The sequence below is a fragment of the Drosophila willistoni genome, unplaced genomic scaffold (assembly GCF_018902025.1).
Source record: "Drosophila willistoni isolate 14030-0811.24 unplaced genomic scaffold, UCI_dwil_1.1 Seg770, whole genome shotgun sequence".
Lineage (NCBI taxonomy): Eukaryota > Metazoa > Arthropoda > Insecta > Diptera > Drosophilidae > Drosophila > Drosophila willistoni.
This window is the reverse complement of record NW_025814674.1, coordinates 31,329-49,057: the sequence shown is the minus strand read 5'-3', so window position 1 is coordinate 49,057 and position 17,729 is coordinate 31,329. Positions and strand designations below refer to the sequence as shown.

The window sequence follows — 17,729 nt, the reverse complement described above, 5'->3', positions numbered from 1 at the left end:
AATACTATTACTTCAACTACAAATCATTAAATAAAACTATTCTCTAGCCTTTTCTCCAAGTGTAAAGAATCTTCTTTCACTAATCATAGTTAAAATAGAAATTTGTATTACCTTGGACCAACCATAGAGGCAAATAAAGATTAAGTTTTGAGATCAAGCTAATTGGCCTTACTTTGCATATTCCCCCTTTGGTAAGGTCTTTCTGGGCGGGTATATAAAGCAACCAACTACCATGTTTTTCCATCCATTTTGTTTCATTGATAATTCTAATCATTTCAATAATTGATTAGCAGGCAAATTATGGCATACGCCATAACAAATCAATTCTATTGCTAACAACATTGTTATATTTGTTTTAATTTTTTGATTTCTCGCGCATAACTTCCAAAATTGTTTAGCTTCTGTTTAAATTCTTTTATATTATTAGACCGGTTTAAATTGATTTGTTATTCACCGTATCGTCTATGCCATCAATCACATATTGTATTAACGAACAGTCTCTAATATTTCCGCCAGATGACATTTCTTTATTCTTTATTTTTCTTTCAGACATTGACTTATGTAATTGTTCGCTATTTGTTGTTGATTTAAATTCAGCAATAAGTGCGACTGTCAACTTAAAGCTGGTTGTTACATTGCGCTCACTATTAGCAAACACTTTTGCAAGGCCCTTGAACTATCGTTTGGCAAAAATAAATTTTTGTATCTCGTTCCAACACATAACTGTTACCATATCTTCAAAATCTTGGACCTATACTTCGATAGATGTGTTCGCCACTAAACATACGGATAGAGTCTTCTATACCGCGAAAGTTTTAACTGATCACTTCTTCTATTTTGAACACTGCTTAAATTCTCGCTTCGCACACTAACATTTTTCCGCTCTTCGTCGTTTCTTCACCTTCAATTTCATCGTAAGTTTCCGATTGAAAATCGGAAACTCTCAGAAATTCTTTTTTTTAAATTGCAAAATAAGTGTCTCGTTAAACCTTTTTTTATTGTGCGGCTAGATCCAGATTTTCAGCAATATAAATAACTTAATTAAACGAAGCATCTCACTAATATACTGAAAGTCTTTTAACTGTGCCATTTTTCGTTTTGGTTTACTTCGTTTATGTTGTGTGTATGTGTAACCGACGCGTTAAAAACGCTGTAAAACTGTGGCGTCTTTTTTTTGCTGATGCAATTTCCCAGAAATTGTGAAATTAATTTTTTCTTTTATACCGAATCGACTTTTACTAAACTTTAAGCATATCTTATCTTATATATATATGAAAGAAAGTCGTGTTAGTTACAACACTTATAACTCGAGATCTGCTGAACTAAAACTACATCCATACACTAGCCTGGGATTCGAACACGGATCCTCGTTGTTCGCAACACAAAGTATTTGTTTTCATATTTGCTAAACAGTCACAACAATGAATAGCACAAAATTTATGACTTTTGCTAATTCGACTACAGCAATTTAATCACTGTCTAAAATCTATAAAGTAATACATACCTAAAAATTACCATAAAGTAAAGTGGCCATCAGTTTTCTATCTTGGCTAACTAGTAAGCAAAAACGAGCTATGTATAATCCATAACAAGCAAATGGTATACCATATTATTAAATCAGTCTGATTAAATGTTCATAACTAGTTAATAATTAACATCATTGATTATATCGTTGTTTAAATAACGATTAAGAAAACAATCTTATAAAATAATTGAGAACGTTTACAATAAATGAAAAGTATAAATTTGATATCTTATCCCCATTCATTATTGTTTAGTAATTCTATATAAGATAGCAAAACTTATTTAAATCGCTAGAACGTGCATTTTGACATATCATATTTTTAGAGTAAGTAAACTTTTTCTCTAATCTCTCTTGGAAAGAAAGTGTGTTCAGATAAGAAATTTGAATTTATGTAGAAAATGTTAAGCAATTTTCGCTCAAGTTGGTAAATGATCATTTTTTTTTTGTGTCTAGGGGCGGAAGGATCCAAATAAGATGCAAGTGGTTGGCGGGTGCCAATTTCTGCAGGGATCTGGTGAGTGAGTAATGCAATTAAAACGCGCGAGAACTTCGTTTAAGATTAATTCTGGTTTATTTCTATTTATGTTACATGACACACACGAGAATGTTTCGGGTTGAAAAAAGGTATATTATCGAAAGCAATGAAAGAACGGGTGTTCGGGTTAGATGCTCGTACTGGATTGAATATGGCGATTTACAGAAGAACCCTTCGTCACCCTCCTCAGTATGACCGAATTCGGTTTTGTTCACCCGGTTGCGTGAACATACCGCCCCCTTTGCAACAAGTTGCAATTGCCTCGCTGGACATGTCTAAGGATGGGGGATGGCAGCGTTCTGGATCGCCAAGACACGGGTGGAGTTGGAAGGGGAACTTTGGATGCACGATGGCTGATGACCTCTGGATAGAAGTCCGAATGAAAGGCGGGTGCCTTTCGGGTCTTTGCTCCTTGGGTTGGATGTAGGCGACTGAGCTGTCGATGTGCAAGAGCGTGTGGTGTTGCTTGCCACATCGATGGCATCCTGCTGTGCTCCTGCAGGAACCATTGGAATGCTCATGAGCCAAATTTAGAACTGTTTCTAAATCGGATGGTGCTGCTGTCCTTAGAGACATCTTCGGTCTGCTGGAGGAGGTGGACCGAGACCTTCTGGATTTTCCAGTAACGGATCCACAGAGAACCCATCCGAACATTGTCTCGATCCCCACGAAGTAATCACCAACATTCTTGATGATTCGTTCCCCAAGGATAGTGGGAAGGAGCTCGGCTCCAAGCACCAAATCAACAGGAGCTCTTTGGTGAAATTGCGGCTCAGCGAGCGGAAGGTCAAGCGAGTCCTGCTTCACCTTATTCGGGACGGCGCGGGACGAAAGTGCTTCAGCTACACTAGGCAGCACCACGGCGAATGCTTGGAACCGTCGCAGCGGTTCGTCAGGAGGAGAAATCTGTAAGCGGCACACTTTGTCGCCGCTACCAGCATCGCATTGCCCAATGCCGCGAATGCTAGTTGATACTTTGCAGCTTGGAGGAATAATCAATTCAAACATTCTTTGGGAAATAAATGACGCTTCGGATCCCATATCAATCAAAGCTTGGATTTAAAACTGCTGGCCACGATGATGAATAGTTACCCTCGCAATACCCAGGAGGCCAGTGTTGCGAGTGGAGGCGAAGTAGCTTCCCACGTTTACATGAGGGCTGCTGGAAGAATCGGAGGACGCAGGATTCGAAATTATGCAAGCATCAGGTGCTGAGCTCTCTTGCACTTGAGCGGAAAAGGCCTGAGCTCGTGCCGTAGTTTTTCGGCTTAAGAAGGATATCCCAATTGTCTGTACGAGCTCCGGAAAGCTCAAGACCGGTTAAGCAACCTTGAATTGAGGTCTGCAGTTCTCTCAACGCTTTGCCAGACTCTTGTGTTACAGCTGGGATCTGTAGAAGCTGCTTGGCTTGGCTCATAATCAATAATCTATTATTTTCGTGTCGCGCAGTGAGGTTATCCCACGCGGACTGGAACCCTTCATTGGTCAAGGGTGACATAGAAACAATGGCTTTGGCTTCACCGCGAGTTTTGCAACTTAAGTGGTAAAGTTTCTCCACTTGTGTTAGGCTTGGATTATGGATAAAAATCGCGGTAAACAAATCACGGAATGTAGGCCAAACCAGGCTGTCTCCGTTAAAGATTTCAACTTCGCACGGGGGAACTGTGTGGCTTTGATGGGTGGAATCGACGGAGAGCCTGACTGGTGGGGGAGCAATTTTTGTGGACAACTGCTCGATTCGCTCTCCAAACAAAGTCCCACCTCGCACATATACCATATAACAAAAGTCATGCTTAGCTTTAATTGTAGCTATGTGCTTCGGACTATCGTCGTTCTTTTGAGCCGTTAAGGCTTTATAGCATCGTGAAAACTCTGCCTCGACTTTTGCCCAAAGTGACTTAAGCTGGTCTAAGTGTATTTTAATAGAGACGAGTGGCACATCGTCAGCTAAAGCCTGGGCCTCGTGAGCCTCGAACGCCGTTAATGCCTCGCACACGGCAACAAAGTCGGAAAGACACATCGTAGAGTGTCCTCTGAGCTATTACGAATCGAATGACAACAAACGTGGACTTAGCGCTCTCAAGCGAGGAGATCGAAACGAAGCTGTAAGTGGACTGTATAATTTAAGGATAGAGGAGGAGTGAGAAGGAGAAATGTCTCCTCTTTTTAATGACCACAATGAATAAGCAAAGATCGCATAAATGAAATTAGAAGGATTTATAATTTTCCTCGCAGTTGTGGGAATAATTATAAGGATATATAATCACTTGGATATGAAAATTTATACAATGTGGAAAAGTGTTAAAATTTATAAGAGTTATTAAAAATATGGAAAAATTGAGATCAGTAGGATTGGGAGTGCCGATAACTTTTCAACGAAGGAAAAAAAAAAAAAACTTGGAATTAATTCATTAAACGGACAAGATTAATTTCATGGATCTGTGAGGAAAAGATCAAAATGCCAAGACAAGTCAAAATATTAATTCCATATAAATAAAAGGTTTTTATTTTTCTTTAGAAAATATTTTGCGAATTAAATTCAATCAGTCGATTGAAATATTTTTGCACAATACGAAAATCACGAAGGAAAATATGGATGTCGTGACCGAGTCACGGCTTGGCTCAAGTGTCAGCACTGATGAGACTTGAGTGTCAAAACTGATCGGGAGTCAGCTGTTCTGCCGTGTTCTATGTTTTGTGAATTTAATTAATTGTAAATTGTTTAACGAAAATCACGATTTCCTGCTTTAATTATGTAGGTTTCGAATTATTAAATTGCGGAAAGCCAATCGGAGTGGCTGCAATTAATTTTGTGTGGGTGAATTCAAATTGTATGTGGACATATGTATGTATGTACGTATGAGTGTGGTTACCGCGGCAAAAATTATTACATTTGTATGTACATATGTATGTATGGATGTAAAAATTATTTGACATAAATAATTTATGCCGATGGACTAATGATCAGCCCGTGAAGTGTACTTTACACTTTAAGTAAAGGCAAGTGGTACTTTATAAATTCATTCTCGATTATTTAACACCTTTACTTGCAGGTTAGAAAACAGCTGATTTTACATGTATGTATGTATATGTGTGTATATACATACATATGTATTGCTATGCAATTGGAAAAAAAATGCACTTCCTAAACACAAAAATGATCGGGAAATACCATGTAACTCTTGGAACAGGTCAGCTATGTACATACAAGTATACAGAAGTGTGTAGGTCGCTATGGAAGAGGGGGAAACCTCACACTTTCGTAAGTTTGTAATGGGATATAATAAGAAATGTTGTACTTATCAGGAATTCCGCCGATGCAAGCTGGAATAGCGGAAGGATATCCGGCTCGAAGGACCAATGTTCGTGGAGGGGCGGAAGGATCCAAATAAGACACAAGTGGTTGGCGGGTGCCAATTTCCGCAGGGGTCTGGTGAGTGAGTAATGCAATTAAAACGCGAGTTATGCCATTAGCAACACTTCCCACAACAGCGGACCCAAGAGGTCTACACTCCACATTAATGTAAATATAAACAATACCATTCCATTAAACATAGAGTGTCACAAGATAAGTGACAGTTTCCCTAAACATAGAGTGTCACAAGATGTGTAGATAAGTGACAGTTTCCCTAAACATAGAGTGTCACAAGAAAAGTGACCAGAAGAAAACATTATAAACACTTAGATGTAAGCCAAACCAGAATAACGAAATAACGAAACAATATAATATTGTAAAAACACTTTGTGCAAACAAACACAATATTTGTGGAATCTTAAAAAAAAAAAAAAAAAAGTTAACGAAACAATAAAACATACACCATTAAAATGGCACAAATTAACGAAATACAACAATGCATTCAAATGCTAACATCAATAATAATATCCAATCAAGAGATGCATTCTAATCCAACAACAAGGGAGAGAAACAGCATCGAGAAGGAAACAAGGTACTTGCCGGTGTTCACTGGACAGGAGTGAACTTTACATGGTTTCATTTCGGCAGTCAACCAAATCATGGAGGAGTATGATGATAACGACCAGGTCTTCACTGTTATATTCAACACCAAAATTCAAGGTCAGGCTAGAACTATGCTTAATATTAACCCCCCTACATCTTGGGCTGATTGCAAAACTCGTCTTCGACATCATTATCGCCCAAGAACGGATCAAATGGGTCTAACCAGAAAAATTAATAACTTAAGGGTAACTACCGTTCGAGACCTTGATTTTAAAGTAAGAGCAATTGTTGAGGAAATTACTGATTTTTCGGTCTTTGAAAAGAATAGCAGATTAGTTGACATATTAAGTGGTCTCTTAATTCAAAAAGTAAAAGAATTATCTTGTGGTCCAATGGCCATTGCCTTAATGAATAAAACAACATTAACAGATATAAGAATTGAACTTGCAAATTATATTGGTCTGAATTATGGAAATTTAAATAAAAAACTATTATTAACCAAAAATGACAATGACCATAGTACATATAACAAACAGACAACTAATAAAAATACAAACCAAAATACTGAACAGAGTCAAAATGTAAAACAGTCTCAAAATCCCAATAGACAACAGAGTCAAAATACGAGACAGTATCAAAATCCGAATAGACAACAGAGTCAGAACTTAAGACAAAATCAAAATTATCAGCAACCACAAAATTATCAGCAACCACAAAATTATCAGCAACCACCAGCAGAAGCAATGAGTGTAGATAATATAAATGAGGAAGTAGTAAACAGCACAGATAATCAAGAGTTTTTTACCAACTAGCCTTGGATGAAAAAAAAATTTTTATAACAGGAACAATAGAGGAAGATACTTATATTATTTTAGTAGATACAGGATCAACCATAAGCATTTTAAACACAACTAATGTACATAATTCCAAATACAAAATAATTGAAAAATATTCAAAAACCATACATACAATAAAGGGAAAAATAGAAAGTGACAGTTACTTAGTGAAAACAAAAGTGCCAAGGGAGTTTAAATATATAAATTATGCAAGAACAAAATGGGTGGCTATGCCCCTGGAAAAATCATATGATTTTCTATTGGGCATGGACTTCATTCAAAGGAATTTTGCAAATATTGATTTTCAAAACAAAATTATTAAACTTAACAATGGGGTCGAAATTTCATTCCTTTCCAAACAATCAGAAGATGTTTGCGTAATGGAAGTAAGTGAAATTGATGATCTTAAGTTAACAGAACTCAATACTGAGGAAGAACAAATAATAAGAAATCTTTCAAAAAAGTACGAAAAGTTATGTTTCAAAGAAGGGGATCACTTAACCAATACTAACACTATAGTTCATAGCATAAAAACTACTACAGACCAACCTATTATTTCAAAACTCTATCGGGTCTCCCCAAAATATAAAGAAGAAATAAAGAAACAAATAATTTATATGGAAAACAATGGAATGATAAGAAAAAGCGAAAGCAAATATAGTTCTCCAATATGTGTCATACCTAAAAAAAGAGATAGCTCTGGAATTCAAAAGTATCGTATTTGTGTAGACTATAGGCGTTTAAACCAATAACCGTTCCAAATAAGTTCCCAATACCTATCATGGACACTGTATTAGACAAACTCGGTAAAGCCCAATATTTTACTACATTAGATTTAGCAAAAGGCTATCACCAAATTTTAATGGCAGAAGAAGATATAGAGAAAACAGCATTCATTTCACCAATGGGTTTATATGAATATGTTAGAATGCCTTTTGGGTTAAAAAATGCCCCAGCCACATTTCAACGTTTAATGAATGAAATACTGAGGGATTATATAAACAAAAGTTGTGTTGTATACATGGACGATATTTTGATATTTTCAACAACACTTGAGGAACATAAGATTGCTCTAGAAAACATTTTCAAAATACTTAGAAATCATAACTTAAAAATTCAACCAGACAAATGTTCCTTCATGAAACAATATACTGAATATTTAGGACACATTCTCACAAAGCAAGGGATTAGACCCAATCCACATAAAATAGAAGCAATAAAAGCAATGCAGCTACCTAAAACAGAAAAGCAATTGAAAGGATTTCTTGGTATGACAGGATTTTACAGAAAATTTATTAAGGACTATTCCAAAATAGCTTACTCAATGATCAGATATTTACAAAAAGGCACACAAATTAATACGAATGACCCACAGTTTATAGATGCCTTTGAAAACCTTAAAACACTTATAAGCTCACATCCAATCTTAAAATATCCAGCGTTTGATAAACCATTTACCATTACAACAGATGCCAGTGACTTCTCAATAGGTGCAGTATTGTCTCAACAAGGGCAACCAGTTGCATTCGTTTCAAGAACTCTAAATAAACACGAAAAAAACTACAGTACAATTGATAAAGAATTTTTATCCATTATACATGCAGTAAACTATTTTAGACACTATTTGATAGGTAATAAATTCCAAATTATAACAGATCATGCTCCGATAAAATATCTAAACTCAAAATACAAAGGGAAAGAAATGACAGCAAGACACCAAAGATGGATTTTAAAATTACAAGAATTCGATTATGACATAATATATTTGAAAGGAAAAGACAATAAAGTGGCAAATTTTTTTGAGTAGACAGGAAACAGCTGAACTAATAAACAAGGATAAAACAAATGAGTCAAACTTTGAACTATCAGATACACAGCATTCAGCAGAGGAAGGAGGATTTACAAATTTCTATATAAAAGACGATATTGTAAACAAATATAAAACTCAGATAATAGTAACTTATACAACAACGGACAATATTAATATTCAGCATGGTAGAAAAATAATAGAAGTAAGCCCAGCAGAAACAGAAATTGAAATCGAAATCAAAATGCAAAATAATATAAATAAAGGAACAGTAGGAATTTTTTCAGAAGTTCCAGACTCAGAATATTATAAGATACAATGTATCTTAATGAACATTTTTTTACACTGTAATAATATAAAATTTTTTAAATGTACTAAGAGAGCAGGGTTTGAAAACTGTGAAAACTCTCAACAGTTTTGCTGTGTGCTGTTGCTTCTGCTTCGAAAACTATGAACAGTCGCAGCAAAAGCAACAGCAAAAAACCGAAATCAGAAAATCTGACAGCAAAAGCAGCAGCAAATAACCGAAATAGAAAATTTTGACAGCAGCAGCAAACAGCAAAAATCCGAAAGCAAAAAACCCAACAGCAGCAGCAACAGCAAAAACCCAAAACAGATTGCTTTGATAGCAACAGCCAACTTATACATTTTAATACTAGGAACTGTTCGGACTGTTGCTTTTGGCCAATTTCGGAAGTCGACAAAAGCAGCAGTCGGAAAAATAGTCGCAGCAGACTACTTGATGCTTGATTTTCGGCCTACTTTGATTTTACCTATACATACATACACATGAAAGTACTCATACTCAATACTCTTTCAATACATGTAAATTGTCAATCATGCGCTGCGTCAGCAACTCAGGTCCAGCTAGGGAGCTTTGGCGCTTCTGGGCGGCAGCGTTAAGAAACATTCTTGTAGCAGCTAGCAAGCGAATATGAACCACTAATTGATTTGCTCCAATATAAAACCAACAACGTACTATTGATTCGCTTTATACTAAGTATTGAATAAAAGAATTTGTAATGTCTTACAATTCTCAAGGATTCTCATTTGGGTAAATAATACTTGAAATAAATCCTTACGAAATCGTAAGGTAGCTCTCGCATAGTAATGCGAAAGTTAACTTGTATGTATGTATGTATGTATGTATCAAATTATACATTTGGACATATTTCATATAAAACACAAATCGTTTGTTACAATCATAGACAAGCTCACAAAATTCGCAGTCGCTTATAATATAACAGATAGAAACTGGAAAACTAAAATGGAAATTAAGATTGAACACTTTGCCAAATTCAATAAGCCACATAAAATAATAATGGATAATGAATTTAGATCAGAACAGATGAAACAATACTTAAACCAAGAACAAATAGAAATCCATTATACAAAGCCAAATTCACATACAGGAAATGCAGACATAGAAAGACTACATTCTACTCTCATTGAAATAATAGCAGGAATAGATGATGATTTATCAATTTCATCCAAAATGCAATTAGCAATAACAGCTTATAATAACCGTTATCACTCTACAATAAAATGTACACCAAATTATGCAAAAAACATAGAAGATGAGGAAAAACTAAAAAACACTATTATCAAGCACAAAGAAAAAATTTTAAGCAAACAAAATAATACAAGAGAAGATTATGAGGAGGAAAGACAGGAAGGACCAATTAAAAACTATAAACGAGTTAGGCATAAGGATGAACCTTATTTTAGAATTACAACATTAAATAATATTCATCCATGTAATATAAAAAGACCGTCAAAGCAGAAAAAAATTAATTTCCAACAAAATACAGATTGACATCCTTGAAACAAAATTTTTTTTTCTCTTATCAAAAGACAAACATTAAAAATATTAACATCACAGGAAAAAAGGAGCTATTAGCCGAAATAAATCTAATTAGAGCTAAAATAAAATCCATAACCCCAAACAACAGAATAAAAAGAGGAATGGGAAATTCAAAAATATAGAATTCAAAATAAATTATATTCAGGAAAACATAGCATCAGCAAAAATAATATAATCGTACCAGAAATTTTATCAGAAGAGGAAATAAATAAATTTGACATTGATTTTTATAAATTAAAGCTAATCCGTATGGGCATTTTAAAATATAAGAATAATTGCATCATAATCGCAATTAAAATCCCAAAATCATTTATAACCATAGATGTTAAGTTAATTATTCCTATACCAAATATAGATTATATACAAATAGACCAAGAAAATCAGTTAATTGTAGAAATAAATAATGTTGAGATTTATTCAACTTCATGGGTTTACAGAGTTATTGATGGATATATATATATTAGTAGTGAATATATTATTTGTGGTAGAACTATGAGTAACACGACCGGCACAGACGGTGCCATATACGAGAGTGCGTCTTGACGCGTATAGGGTTGCCAGATGGGCGGGTGACCAAGTAGGCTGCCAGATGTATTCGCAATACTTCCCCTCAGATGGCGCCTTATTTCTCTATTTTTTGTACTCCCAACAGTGTCACACAGGACTCATGCTTTGCTGTTCCTAGTCCTTTGGTTAAAACGTCTGCGGGCATTTCACTTGTTGAGATGTAATCAATGCGAAGATCCTCTTTGTCCACCAGTTCCCTTATAAAATGATGACGGATGTCGACATGCTTTGTCCTCTTGTGGAATAGAGGATTTCGTGTGAGTTGGCCAGCTCCTTGATTGTCGTTGTAGATTATGGTGGAACGGAGCGAGCCAAAAATCTCTTGCAAGAAAGATCTTAAATGTACAGCCTCTTTAGACGTCTCAGATAGGGCCATGTATTCCGCCTCTGTACTAGAAAGAGCGACAGTTCGCTGCTTACGGGATTTCCAACTTATTGGTGCGTTTGCCATCTTAAATGCGAAACCTGTAAAAGATCTACGATCATCAATATTAGCAGCCCAGTCGGCATCAGCATAGCCAACCAAATCTTTTCCGGTTTTTCTATATATTAGTCCATGGTCTTGAGTACCCTTCAAATAACGAAGTACCCTTTTGGCTGCAACCCAGTGTTGTTTCCCGTAACAATTATTATACTGGCTAAGAAGACTTACGGTATGTGCAATGTCAGGGCGCGTCGACACTGCAAGCCACATTAGAGCACCTATCAAGCTTTGATATGGGACGCTTCATACTTCATCCAGGTCCGGTTTTGTCTTTGGGCACATTTGATTTGAAATTTTTTCGCTGGCGTTCATAGGTGTGCTCACTGGTTTACAGTCCTCCATGTTGAATTTCTTTAGTATATCCTTTACATACCTTGATTGACCCAAAGAACATTCACCTTTGTTCTTATTTTGAAGAAATTCGATACCCAGGCAATAAGACAGTTTTCCTAAATCCTTCATTTCAAAATTACGTGTTAATTCGTAGCTTGTTATTATTCGTTGCTACTATGAGATCATCGACATACAGTGAAACGATAATAATCCCATTACCTTGTTTTTTCATATACACACAAGGATCAGCTGCAAGTGGCTTCCAGTTCATTTCCTTCAATTTGTAATCCAGTTTCTTATACCACTGGCGTCCACTCTGCTTTAAACCATACAACGCTTTCTTTAATTTACATACTTGATCGTCGGTGTATCTCTGCTTTTCCTTTTCCGTAAGTATTTCGGTGAATTCTGGTGGAACCTTTACATACAGTTCTTCCTCTATGTCTCCATTCAGATATGCGCTGTTAAAATCAAATTGATGGAGGTCGAGGTCGAGGTCGAGTTCCACGGCGATTGCTATCAGTGTTCGTTTTGATCCTATACGAGCTACAGGGGAATAAGTTTCATTATAATCAATTCCCTCTCTTTGAGTGAAACCTTTTGCTACTAGACGAGCCTTGCGGCTATCCACTTCGCCGTTTGGTTTATACTTTGGTTTCTATGACTTGGTTTCCACTTGGTTTCTATGACTTTCTGATTCCTCTCTCGCTTTACTGTTTTTCAAGTCTTATTCTTTTGTAGCGCTTTATACTCACTTATCAAGGCGTTTTTCCACTCAATTGCATTTGGGCCACTTAGAGCTGCGCGCGTTGACGATTCATCTCCAATGCTTATTAGTGACGATGCCTCATAAAATTCGTCTTCCTCATCAGATTCCGGTTCAGGCTCATTTCCGATGGTTGACTGGATTTGCACTTCATTATAGATGAGCTTGGGACGACCAGGTTTTCCTGTATGCACTTTTCTGGGTCTTCCAGGTCCACGTCTTTGCAGTACTGGTTCTTCTTGGATATTTTCTTCAATATCGGGAACGACACGCTCTTCTTGAAAATCATCTTCCTGACTATGTTCCTCTTGATATTCCGCATTGACTGCACTCAGCTCTGAGAATTCTTCAAATTCATGATCGTTGCCAAAAATATTTGTGAATATGACGTCACGACCTCTTAATACCATTTTGGCTTCGGGATCATATAGTCTGTAGGCTTTGGCATCATTACAGTAACCTATAAATATACAACGTTTAGATCTTGGACTGAATTTACTCTTTGCACGTTTGTCAAGCGAGTATACAATTTGACCAAATGTGCGCAAATGTTTGATAGATGCAATACGATGATTTCATAATGTAAGGGACTTCTCCCCGTAGACTTTTGGATGGGCATCTATTCCGTAAGTAATTTGCAGTGTTTATTGCCTCAGCTTAGTAGCTAGGTGGTAGTACGGCTTGGATCATCATGCAGCGAGCCATTTCCACAAGAGTTCGATTCTTCCTTTCAGCCGTTCCATTTTGTTGTGGGGTGTATTCCACTGAATGCTCGTGCTTTATACCTGCGGCTTTTAAATACTTATTAAACTCATTATTGGTATACTCGGTTCCATTGTCTGATCTAAAACGTTTAATCTTTTTTCCAGTTTTGAGTTCGACGTAAACCTTAAACTCCTTGAATTTGTTAAAAACTTCTGATTTACTTTTGATAGTATACAATTCGTACCATTTCGAAAATCATCTATAAATGTAACAAAGTATCGACTACCTCCATGACTACTTACTCGCATTGGTCCACATACATCGCTATGGATTTTCTAGTAGTTCTTTTGATTTGGAGTCGGATGTAGGAAACGGTTTTCGTGATTGCTTCCCCTTAATGCATGCTTCGCAGATTGGTAGACTCTCATTTATATTTACGCATGCCCCATGTACTCTTCCTTTTTGGATGACATCTTTTAAGTCCTTTTCGTTTAAGTGACCAAAACGTTCATGCCACTCCCTGATACTTGTTTTGTTTCCGACTGCTAAATGGCTTTCTTCACTCATTTCCTCGACATGGTATAGGTCATGTTTTCGCTGTGCGACAAAAACTACTTGCCCATTGGATACCTGTATTATTTCTGCAAAATTCTTCTTACATAACACATTAAAACCGTGGTCACATATCTTCGCTATTGACAGTAGATTTTCTCTAATATCTGGTACATACAGTGTGTTCAAAAGGTTTGCAGAAAACTTACAGTTTGGTTTAAAAGTTACCGACCCGATTCCATTAATTGCTGTACTTTCGCCGTTTGCTAGTTTTAACTCTTGCGATTTTTCTGCATACGTTTTATTAAACCTTTCCTTCTCTGAACACATATGTGACGTTGCTCCAGAGTCCAGGCACCATCCCTTTAGGCTTGTGCGTGTAAGATTTGCTTCTTGTATGTACATACTTGAATATGACTCACTGTTTTCTCCGGAGTTTTTCGGAAATTTCTTGGGACATTTCGCCGCCTTGTGCCCCACCTTTCCACAATTATAACATTTGTATTTGAAACCACCTGCCTTGGACGACCCTGGTGCACCATTATTGAATCTCTTATTTATCATCAGTGCCCTGGTGATGATTCTCCTTTGTTTCGATTTCGCGCTTCGTATTCATCCAATAATTTTACCTTTAGTGCTTCAGGTGTAATTAAATTGTCCTGCGACTCGATTGCTATACGAAATGTTTCGTATTCTTCTGATATACTGTACAGTAGCAAGATCGAGATTAAATCATTTATGTTGATTACTTCAGTTTCATTTATTTTGTCTACAATGTCAAAAAACTTATCGACGTGATCTCGCATGTCGGCGCCGGGGCCTAATTTCAGCAAAATCAAAGACTTCAGTAAGGTGGCTTTGCGTGCGGGACCCGTGGACTGGTAGATGCTATGCAACTTTTTCCATACTTCGTTTGAAGTTTCACAGTTTTTTATTTGTTTTAATTCTGTTGTCGCCATGGCCAGAATTAAGTCAGATTTTGCCTTAGCATCTTCTTTCACCCACTGTGCAGCATTTTGTTCTGTCTTTACACATGTATTGTTCATATATTTCCACGTATCATTTTTGATCAAAAGTGCTTCCATTTGAATTTTCCAAGTATCAAAATTTTCTTTGCCTAACGGCTCTATACGTACACTTGCGACACTCATTTTTTATGTTCTGTTTTTCTTTATTTAACTGTTTTCTATTGTGTTCTCTCTCGCACGACCGACAGCGAAGCTAGTAGTGAATATATTATTTGTGGTAGAACTATGAGAAACACGACCGGCACAGACGGTGCCATATACGAGAGTGCGTCTTGACGCGTATAGGGTTGCCAGATGGGCGGGTGACCAAGTAGGCTGCCAGATGTATTCGCAATAAATAATAAAACATTTACATATGAACCCAACAAAATTTTAAAAGAATTAAAATTAAGTAAAAGTTGTACCATTAATAATAATTGCAAATTTATATTCAACAATATTACGAGTATCGAAGAAATTGACGATGGTACAATTATAATCAAAAATGCCAAGAATACAAAAATATATCAAAATTGCGATAAAAGAAATTGTTAATTATATTTTAGACGCTTATAAACTTTATTTTGATTTTTTCTTAATAGTATGCTTTTACAATGTTCTTATTGGCGGCGTGGTCTTTTTTCGAGTGTGGCCGTATATTGTTAAACTGAGCATACATTTAAATAATCGAAACTTAAATACTAGATGTATCGATATTGATCGAGGCCTTTTACTACGATACAAATAAGCTACGACATAGCGGCCCCTAGTGCGGAATCCCTTTTTTGAGCACGATCCTTCTCATCGTAGCGCTTGACTCCTATTTTGCATAGACGGTTGACTGGGCGACGATACGTGTTTTTAGCCGTCTTCAATTCGACTACGCGTACAACTCCATCTTCACCTGGAAAAACTTTCATAACTCGACCGAGCGGCCATTCGCCGCGCGGGGTGTTGTCTTTCATAACAACTATGTCGTCGACCTCCAAGTTTGGCACATCTTTATGCCATTTCTCCCGATGTATAAGTGTGGGAAGATATTCTATAATGAAACGTTTCCAGAAAGAGTCTATCTGGTACTGCGAGATTCTCCAAGCTCGTTTCTCCATCGTATTGGGAGTAAAGTCGCCTGGGCCAAGGAGTATGCAGCTTTGCGGGATACAAATATCGTTTGGACACAGACCAAGTTCGTCGTCGGGGTCATCAGATTCCAGTATATATGGTCTGCTGTTGACCAGATATTCTGCCTCCATAAAAATTGTTTGCAACGTTTCATAGCTGGGATTTGCGTTTACTGTTAAAATTGCTTCAATTGCCCGTTTAAAACAGCCTACTAGTCGCTCCCAGCAGCCTCCAAAATTTGGTGCATTTGCTGGAATGAAATTCCAAATTATTTTAATACTTGCCATATACTCTTTCACGGCACACTCATCCAGGTCTTCTAGGGCTTCTTGTAACTCTCGTGCTGCTCCGCGAAAATTTGTGCCATTATCTGACCAGATGATTTGTATAGGTCCACGTCGAGCCATCATTCTACGAACTGCCATTATGCAGGAATCGGTGTCTAGGGAGTGGGCTATCTCCACGTTGATTGCTCTAGTCGTCAGACATGTGAATATTACTCCGTACCGCTTGCGGAGGTGTTTTGAGGCTCGAGTTCCTCTTTCTGCTTTGGTGTAAAATGGACCGAAGTAATCGACGCCTGTTGCTGTAAATGGTTTTTTGTGGGTGAAAAACCTTTCTTCGGGCAGAAATCCCATTTTTGGTGTTTGTGGTTTTGCCTTTTTGCGTTTACACCAAACACAAGCATTGATCGTCGTCCTGATGATCCTATCTAATTTTGGCATCCAGTATGCCTTCCTGAACTGATGTACTACTACCTGTGTTCCGACATGTTGTGCGTCGACATAAATTTTATTGATCAGCATCCGAGTAAAGATATGTTTGCCATCGAGAACAACTGGGCTTTTGGTATATGTCGATACCTCTTTTGCACGTTCAATTCTGCTATCCACTCGCATTATGCCATTGTCATCCAGGTATACACAATATTTTGACAACCTCAATTTTGAAGAAGGCTTTCCAGTTCTTAGGCTGATTAGATCGTCCTGAAATAGCTGTTGCTGTACAACCTTCCACCAGACAGTTTCTGCCCATTCAATTTCGCCGACACTTAACTCATTCGATTACCTTTTAACCGTTTCGTTAAGTTATTTATGTATCTCCCAATCCAGGCAGTACTGCGAATCAATTTATTGAATCCGGAAATTCTTTGTATGAGTATATCCATTGGATGTTCCATCTCTTGAAGTACCATTACGACTCCTGTTTGGTCGTATTCTTCTATAATGGGTTTTTGAAGATCCCATGTGGATTCGGGTTTTTGAAGAAATTCGGGTCCCGTCAACCACCAATGAAGTTTATGCTCTGATATGTTGTCACGCGTTATGACGTCAGCAATGTTTTCGTTTGTTGATAGCCAGCGCCACTCTGATCTTACCGATTTTTCACAAATCTCACCTATTCGATTTGCGACAAAAACGTCCATACGTTTATCGCTGTTAATCCAGGTAAGAACCGTACGTGAATCAGTCCAAAAGTAACGTTGATCTATATTGATTTGTAATTCGTGGCTTATCATTTCAGCCAAACGGCATCCCAGTACGGCGGCCATCGTTTCCAGTTTCGGAATAGTTATATGTTTGATTGGAGAAATGCTTGCCTTAGATGCAATTAGTGACACATCAAATTTGACTTGTTGACATTTATCCTCCATAACATAGCTGCATC

At 37.0% G+C, this 17,729-nt stretch overlaps 1 protein-coding gene across 1 annotated transcript; it reads right to left on the bottom strand.

Annotated features, from left to right (window-relative positions):
- Positions 1 to 15,688: 15,688 nt before the first annotated feature.
- On the bottom strand, positions 15,689 to 16,699 carry LOC124461955. The gene has a single exon (XM_047013355.1). The coding sequence runs from the start codon at positions 16,697 to 16,699 to the stop codon at positions 15,689 to 15,691; it is 1,011 nt and encodes a 336-aa protein (XP_046869311.1).
- Positions 16,700 to 17,729: the final 1,030 nt, after the last annotated feature.

What these genes read in the sequence shown, in the direction of transcription:
- LOC124461955 (XM_047013355.1), bottom strand. Translation starts at nt 16,699, where the DNA reads ATGGGATTTCTGCCCGAAGAAAGGTTTTTCACCCACAAAAAACCATTT.